The following is a 9,135-nucleotide window of genomic DNA, read 5'->3' on the forward strand; positions in this document are numbered from 1 at the left end:
ATTTGTTTATTTCCTTTAAAAATTCCAATTATTAAAGTTCAATTTTTCAAAATTTCGTTTTCCAAATTTAGTTTTCAATCTAAAAAATTTCACTATTTATGTTCATTCGTTGAAGTATTATTTTCGTTATTATTACTATTATTCCATTTATTTATTTATTTATTTCTTTTAAAAAATTCCGTCTTTAAACAATTCTTCAAAAATCTGACTTCCAAATCTAATTTCTAATCTAAAAAATTCCATTATGCACATTCATTTGTTTAATAATTATTTTCGTTATTATTATTATTTCATTCATTTATTTATTCACTTATTCATATATTTAAAATCTCATCTCTAAATAATCCTTCAAATTTCCAATCTCTAAATTCAATTTCCAATTTCTAAAATTCTAACTTTCACAATTATTTATCAAATCGTTATTATTTTCGTTATTCTATTCATTTATTTATTCACTTGTTCATTTATTTAAAATTTCATCTCTAAATAATTCTTTAAATTTCCAATCCCTAAGTTCAATTTCCAATTTCCAAAATTCTAACTTTCGTAATTATTTATCCAATCATTATTATTTCGTCATTATTATTATTTCATTCATTTATTTATTCACTTATTCATTTATTTAAAATACCGTCTTTAAATAATTCTTCAAAATTCTAATTTCCAAATTTAGTTCTCTGAAATTCAAATTTTCCTATCTCCGAACTTAATTTTCAGTTTCCAATATAATAATTCTCGCATTTATTCAATTACTCATTTATTATTATCATTATTATTATTATTATCATATTATTCATTTATTTCTAAAAATTCCGACTTCGAATGATTTCCAAGATTTCCAATTTTTATAATTCAATTTTCATAGTTTTTACTTCTCAAATAATTTTCAATTCTGATTTCTTTCAAAATTTAATTTTCAAAGTCCCAATTTTTGTAATTTAATTTTTTTAAAATCCCAAACTCTCAAATAATTTCCAAAATTTCAATTTCTTTCAAATTTAATTTCTAAAATTCTCATTCTTACATTTAATTCATAAAAATCCAATTTTCAAATAATCTCTAAAACTCCAATATGCAAATAATCTCTAAGACTTCAATTTTCAAATGAATTTCAAAAATCTAGTTTTCCCTCGAACAGTTTTAATTTTTGTTTGGTGATGCATGTGATATGTTTTGTACTCTTATTGTACACTAACCCCATTTTTATGATAGCGCATTGCTCGTTCGTGGCCTAGGTATGCATCCACTCCCATTTTGGTCATTCTCCATGCATGTTTTGATTCCCATGTGTACATGATCGATTTGAGTATCCATTGATTTTCCTGTTGATTACCGTGTCAACTTCATTTTATTAGTAAAAACCCGACTTTAGGGACTTAGAAAAGTGTTATGGTCTTTACCGTACCTTCCCGATAAGTAATCTGACCCCCGAGCCAAATAAAAATCGAGTTCGCCATCGAGTAGAAAACGCATGAGCTGAAATGCGGGGTCCAGAATAAGATATTAAAATTTACTTGTAAATACTAAATACTTTTTGGTTATGAGGAGTTTTCTTATTGTAAAGTGACTAGAATTGAATAATTAAGAGTTCATTTGATCATATTTTTTTTAAACTTATTTTTGAAAATTATTTTTTATTTTTTAACTTAAAAATTGTCTTGAAAAACAAGTTTAAAAAATATGGCTAAATGGACCTGTATTTTTCTTTTGCTTTTAAAATTGATGAAAATAATTTCTATTTTCTTTCTAAAAATTTTTTTTTATTTCATTTTGTTTTTAAAAATTATTTTTAGTGTTATAAAATTTTAAAAGTAGTTTTCTAATTTTAAAAACAAAAAACTGTTTTTAAATCACAGTCTAAAATTTTCAAATCACCAAATCAAACTATTTTTTAGCATTTTTAAATCAAAACAACCTGAGTATTTAAATATATTCTATCCACAAGTTGGTGTTGTTAAATTAAATTAATTCAAAAGTTAATTTTGTGTGAATATCACATGAAGTTTATTATGTTAAGATTTTAAATTCATTATTTTGTCAAAATTTTAAATAATCGATTCAAAAGTTAATTAAGCCCATCATTGCTATACGATATATAATTTTTTTTTAGATATTTGATGCTATATTACAATGTTTTAAAAAATAATGTAAGTTTTTTTTAGATATTTGATGTCATATGAGAATTTTTTTTTTTCAAAAATAATTTTTAAAATACAATTCTTGAAAATAATATTGAAAATTATTTTTAGGAATAAAATTATATTGAGATAATTATCTAGGTATATTCTTCATAAAAATATTACAAATTTATTTAGGAATAAGATTATTGAGATAATTATCTTGGCATATTTTTTTTATAAAAGTATTATGCATTTATGCACAATGAAAATTTCTCAAAATATTATCTATATTTTAAATTATTTTTTAAATACTTTATACATATGCTTCAAATCTATTCTAAAAATAATCCAATCCTAGAATACATTCTTAAAAAGGTGAAAATTTTGAATTGTATATCAAATTGACCGACCCATTAACTAAATAAAATATTTTTTTTTATTAACCAAACAATTTTTTTTTTTCTCTTTAAATTAGTTGGAAACTACATTTTGAAAAGGGAAAATTGGGTTTGACTGTCTAATTTTAAAAAATATAAAAAAAAAGAACCCTAATTTTACAAATCAAATTTATCTTCATCTATTTAAAAATATTTTAAAATACATAAATTTTTTATAAATCAAATAATTATTTCCTAAATTGACTTTTTAGTTATCATTAATAATACTAATTGATAATTTTTTTTACCATGATAACTTATTTGAAATCAATAAAATAAGAAATCTTAAAAATTTAAAATATAATTAAAATTAAAAAACCTTTAAAGCTAAAAATATAAAAATAAAATATTAACTTTTACTTTTGTTAAATCAAATTAATAAATATATATATATTTGATAAGGAATTGGAAATACAATGAGAATCAATAACTTTATTTAATATTATAAAATGAAAGGGTATTTCAGGAAATACCTATCTAATTTGTAAAGAAAAATATATTTTAAAGTATTTTTAAATAAATAAAAATAAAATTAATTTAGAAAAGATGAGATTTTTATTTATTTATTTATTTATTATTTTTTAAAATTAGCCAAAACCACTTTTTCACATTTGTACTAAAATCATATTTTGAAGATGCGTTTCTAAAACTTGTACCGTTTCAAGATCAACTTCAAATAATTCCTTTTAGAAAAATAAAAACACGTGGACATTAAATGGGCTCATTTATGTTATCTGGAGCTGCCACGTGGGAACAATTCTAGACAAAAGAACACTACCGCACCTGATCCTCTCTCCCTCACATTTCCTCCGTCGCCACCACGCCATTGCCGCCGCCACTCCCCCCATCCGGTCAGTCTCTTTCGATATTCTCTCCGCTTTCTCTCTCAATTCAAATGATATCTATGCCTTCGGTTTTTAGGTAAAACACCTGACTTCATGCTTGTTTCGTTGATTTTTGCTTTGTTTTAAAGCTTGATTTGCCCAATTTACACAATTCATACTGTAAATTCCCCATTCTTTAGCTTCAATTCCACAGTTTTTATGCTGGTAATGGATTTAGCCTTGACCTTTTGTAGCTTATGGTGATGTGTGAGTGGGATATGAATAAAACCCATCTAAGATCAACATGCATTATCAGAAAAAATCAATTGGAATTTGTTGTAATTGAAGGGCCAAACTGGCTCTCTATCCCATTTTCTGAGAAAAGGAATACACTGAAGTAGCTTGAGGAGGGTGTAATTTACAGTAATTTTCCATTTCTTGCCCTCATTTTTTCAGGAACAGAAATGGAAGTTTAGGTCAAAATTGGTCCTATATCATCAGCTAAGGCAATAGCTTCCATTTTCTTGAATGCCCCAATTATGGTTGATGGATTTCTACCCATGTTAATGCACTTGCTACCGTTTACAACTTGTTTTATTTCTTGTTTGGGCTTCTAGTACTGTGATCTCAACCTTGTCTTCACTATTTGCAGAAAAAACGATTCATCTAAAGTGAACTTATTTTTCCTTTTCTTGCTTCTCAAAGGCTTTAGGTTGATAGGCTGTTTATTAACTTGTTTCTCAGGTGGTTAAACCACCGGAGTTTAAACTTCATTATGGAATGGAATTTACATCCGCATTAATGTCTGGCATCAACTGATTTCCTTTGTAGCAGAAGGATCACACTGCTCTATAAAAGTTATAACAATGCAGGTGGACATTTATACTAATTATATGCTTTACATGTATCCATAACACTGTACTCGTGTTTCATTTCCAATTGAGCAAAAATGTAGAGGAATTCACATGCCAAAGCGAAAGTTCACATATAAATGTTAAGAGAGGAATTGATGCATATGTTGGTTGCGCATGATACCGTTTTCCAAGCATGCCTAGATTATTCAAAATTGTATAGAGTGAGAAAGAAGTAAAGGATTATTACAAAGTATTGAAAATCAAGCAACTCCCAGGTTGGAGATGTTGTTTCTTTATTTATTTAAACACATTTCTGCCATGTGCATTGCCTGCTCATTTAACTCTTCATTCTTCCTGTTAAGAAATTCTCCTCTTGTAGTCTTATGTAGGGGATTCTTCCAGGAAAGGCCCTCTGATCAACGACGAAGGTATTGGAACCTTCAATGGCACATTCTTTGAGTTTGCCCTCTACTTGTCTCCTCAAATTTGGTTTAGCTACTGGAACCAGGGTTTCACATGGGAAATGTAGCATGTTGGCTTCAAGATCCTCACCCAGGTTTTTTAGTGTCCAAGCTGTGCAAGAGAATGAAGGTCCTCGAAGGCTAGTTGACATTATCCGAATTGTGCCACAGCTCTCAAGAAACTACTTTCAAAGTCCTTCTCGAAGGGCACTTTTTGGGGGAATCTCCTTGTTAGGTGGCTTTTATGTGGCACAGACAATTTCTCTGTCCTTTGGAGCTTTAGGAGTGAACGATGTAATTGCTGCAGTATTATGTGTTCTCATCACAGAGTATGTGACTCGGTTTTATTACAGCCGTCCAAAGGTTACTTTTCCCCTTGCTCTTCTCAATAATTTCAAGATGGGTTTCACGTATGGCCTCTTTATTGATGCTTTTAAGCTTGCTAGTTAAGCCCTAGGAGCCATTTGAGCTGCTTGCCTTCTTGAGCAACATGCTATCTTTCAACATTAGCTGTTCTAATTCTCTTATTTTATTTTAGAAGATAGTCTTCCCATTTGAATCCTTCCATTGTCTTCCTGTTTGATCCATCTTCTTCTGCTCTTTTTCTGATTTACATCCTAAGCTCCTTTTTTCTTTTTCTCTTTTTTGGTTGCTTCACTTGTAAAATTTTTGCAATATATATGAAATCAAATTCTTCCAAAGCAATTCATCTCTTCTCCTGCCACAGAATTTTTTCTTCCTTAGAAAATATTTTGGTTAATGATTCCTATTAGGTACCCCATATCTGTATAGTACTGTTTGCAGTGAAAACAAAAAAAATTGTTGACATAAAGAGATGTTTCTCCTTTTGTCATTTACAGTCTGTATGGCTTGTTAGCTTTCAGTGGTTTGTTTCACATCAGAAGATCTGCTTCTGTAGCATTTGGAATTGCTATTGACTACAATATTTTACAATTTGTGTAATGTGGTAAGATCATTTTGGAGTAGATGGTATTTCTGAATTTAGCATGCTCTATTTATTAGGATGGCTTTGGCCCATTTTGGGAATGGAATTATGGAACTCAGGGATTAGTACTTATCTCAACTAGTATGATATATAATTAAGGAAGATGAGGCACATGTGAGTTCTAACTTGCTCTCTCCTTTGTTTTGCTCAATGCACACAACAATGGTTGGTCGCAATTGGAACTCCGGAATAGAGAATGGAAAGGGAAATCAATTCCATTTCATTCATTAATGTATTTAGATCACTGGAATAGAAGATGGGAATGAGAAATCAATTCTATTTCCATTCATTAGCATGTTTGGATTATTTTTTAGAATGAGCATGAGAATAAAAAATTCATTAATATGAAATCAAATCCGACTCTCTCTAGGATTTTGATTTCTTTCTTCTACATCATATTGTAATTCACCTCGATTCTCATCCTATTTTCATTCCTACTCTCCCGTACCTGATAGAATTTTAAGAAAGAAGATTCTGGAGAGAAGATAGTGGAAAAGGTTATTTTGGAAGACTGTCCAGAAAGTGTCTCCTCTTTTGTAGAGAAGTAGACTCTCTGTTTTCTCTATATATTTCTACAACTTAAGTATTGTTACAATCTGTTAAGCATGAGCCATCAAGACTAATCCAAAGCTAATTCTTAACTGATCCTAAGTAATCTTCTCTAACATCCCCCCTCAAACTCAAGGTAGAAAGATTTTCTATCCTGAGTTTGTGTCTGAATTCAATAAATTGAGTCGAGGAAATTGTCTTTTTGAATACATCTGCAAGTTGATCAACTGAGGGGACATGGCGAACCTCTACCTCCTTCCGAATGACCTTTTCACGGACAAAATAGAGATCAAGCTCTATGTGCCTTGTTCCTGCATGAAGAACAGGATTAGCAGACAACAAAACCGTGTTAAGGTTATCACACCAAACCAGAGGAGGCTTAGCTAAGGGAAGTTGCAACTCACTCAACAATGACCTTAACCATGTGATTTCAGCTACCAAACCTGCAAGACTTCGATATTCAGTTTCAGTACTAGACCTTGAAACAGTATGTTGTTTATTGGATTGCCAAGATATCAAATTTGCTCCCAAAAAAGCACAATGGCCTGAGGTCGAGCGTCTATCATCCAAATCAGATGCCCAATCAGCATCACAAAATCCAACTAAATCAAGGCTGGATGATTTCTTCAAATGCAAACCATGCTGCAAAGTGCCCTGTAAATATCTCAAGATTCGTTTCACAGCCTTCCAATGCTCCTATGTAGGATTCTACATAAATTGACATACTTTGTTCACACTGAAAAAGAGCTCCGGCCTCGTGATGGTCACATATTGAAGAGCTCCTACTGTACTCCGATAACCATGTAAATCCTCCACAGGATCACCATCTCCAACTCTTAATTTTAGACCAGTGGGCAGGGAAGTTCTTACAAGTTTGCAATGCACCATTTTTGTCTTTTGGAGCAAGTCTCGAATATATTTAGTCTGGGATAAATGTACTCCATTATTGGTATGAGAAACTTGTATTCCTAGGAAATAATGCACTTCCCCAAGGTCTTTCAAGGAAAATTATGAGCTCAATTGAGCTATTAGGGAAGTAATTGCAACTGTGTCACTACTAGTGACCAAAATGTCATCAACATAGACCAAGTCATATGTAATATGACTAGGAGTGAACCTTAAGAATAGTGACTGGTCAGACTTGGCGGATACAAACCCAAAACTCAACAATGCTCGATGGAATTTCTCAAACTAGGCTCGTGGGGCTTGTTTCAAGCCATACAAGGCCTTATGAAGTTTACAAACCAAATTAGGATTTTGCTCATCAATAAACCCTTGTGGTTGTTGCATGAACACTTCTTCTTGCAAATCTCCATTGAGGAACACATTATTTACATCCAGTTTCTTGATTGCCCAATTCATTGAGAGAGCAATGGTGAAGACAACTCTTATTGTAGAAGGCTTAACGACTAGACTTTAGTGAAATCAAAGCTGGCTTGTTGGTGAAAGCCTTTGGTGACCAATCGTGCTTTATACTTTTGAACAGTGCCAATCGGATTTTCTTTAGTTTTGTAAACCCATTTGCAACCTATAGCCTATCTACCAGCGGGTAAAGGAACTAGTGACCAGGTGTTGTTCCTTTGTAATGCATCATACTCAACCACCATAGCCTTTTTCCACTCATCTTGTTGAAGGGCAGTTGCAACACTTGAAGGTTCTCTTACTGCAACAATAAAAAATTTGGGTTTAAAAATTCCACTTTGTTCTAGTAATCATTGGATGAGTATTATCAACATCCTTGGCAATCTCCTAGTCACACTTGCAACAGAAAAGACAACATGTTGTACAGGAGTAGCAACTGGATTAGAAACAACTTGCTGAGGAGAAACAACAAAACTAGGAACTTGTGTGCAGGTGCTGGAGTAGTATCAACACTATTAGGTGCATGTGGGTGAGTGGAAACAACATTATCCATTTCACTTATTGGCCTAGCTGAAGAAATGGGAGAAGTAGGAGTTGGCAGCATTGTTGGAGACAATATTGGAGGAGAGGCTGAAGGAGACAAATGAGAAGTAAAAGGGGAAACAGTAGAAGGTAAACAAGATGAAGCTTGAATAGTTTTAGAATAAGGGAATGAGGTTTCATTAAAAATGACATCACGGCTAATATAGACTCGACCATTAGAAGACATACATTTGTAACCCTTGTGTTTTAGACTATAGCCAAGAAAAGTGCATTCTTCACTCCTGTATTGAAGTTTATGGGTGTTATAAGGACGTAAGTTGGGAAAACAGGAGCAACCAAAAACTTTGAGGAAAGAATAGTCAGGTATGGACTTGAACAAGACTTCAATGGGACATTTGTGATGAAGTACTACAGTGGGAAGCCTATTTGATAGGTAAACAACAATCCTAAATGATTCATCCCAAAATTTAAGAGGAAGAGAAGTTGTATGAAGAAGGGTTAAACCATGTTCAACTATGGTCCTATGCTTCTGTTCAACAACACCATTTTGTTGTTGAGTGCGTGGACAAGAAACACGATGTACAATGCCATTTTCAGCAAGATAAGATTGAAAAGCACGAAATTCACCTCCCCAATTTGTTTGCAAGGACTTGATTTTTGAGTCAAATTGCAATTCCACCTGAGTTTTGAAGTTAACAAAGGTTTTGATAGCTTCAGATTTATTTCTGAGTAAAAATATCCAAGAAAATCGTGAAAAGACATCCACAAAGTGAATATAATACCTATATCCACTATTAGATAATACCGGGGCTGGACCCTATAAATCTGAATGAATTAACTTAAGGGGTTTGGTATAAGCTGTATGAGACAAAGTAAAAGGAAACCTATGTATTTTACCCAAGCAACAAGAAGAACAGAAGTTGGAGTCCATTTTATTTATATGGGCAACATTACATTTGGACAGAACATTTTTAATTGT

General features: G+C 31.7%; 1 protein-coding gene and 1 non-coding gene across 2 annotated transcripts; one reads left to right on the plus strand and one right to left on the minus strand.

Moving 5' to 3' along the window:
- Window positions 1-3,163: 3,163 nt before the first annotated feature.
- On the plus strand, window positions 3,164-5,401 carry LOC100243564 (uncharacterized). The gene is made up of 2 exons (XR_009467962.1): window positions 3,164-3,478; window positions 4,615-5,401. It is a non-coding gene; the product is annotated as an uncharacterized LOC100243564 (transcript).
- A 188-nt stretch (window positions 5,402-5,589) lies between these two features.
- Window positions 5,590-7,139, minus strand: LOC109124186 (uncharacterized mitochondrial protein AtMg00810). Its single transcript, XM_059743397.1, has 4 exons — window positions 6,978-7,139; window positions 6,695-6,905; window positions 6,462-6,562; window positions 5,590-5,634 (listed from the first exon to the last, which is right to left on the minus strand). The coding sequence occupies exons 1-4, from the start codon at window positions 7,137-7,139 to the stop codon at window positions 5,590-5,592; spliced, it is 519 nt and encodes a 172-aa protein (XP_059599380.1).
- Between the last annotated feature and the right edge of the window lie 1,996 nt (window positions 7,140-9,135).

The sequence above is a fragment of the Vitis vinifera genome, chromosome 16, assembly GCF_030704535.1.
Source record: "Vitis vinifera cultivar Pinot Noir 40024 chromosome 16, ASM3070453v1".
NCBI lineage: Eukaryota > Viridiplantae > Streptophyta > Magnoliopsida > Vitales > Vitaceae > Vitis > Vitis vinifera.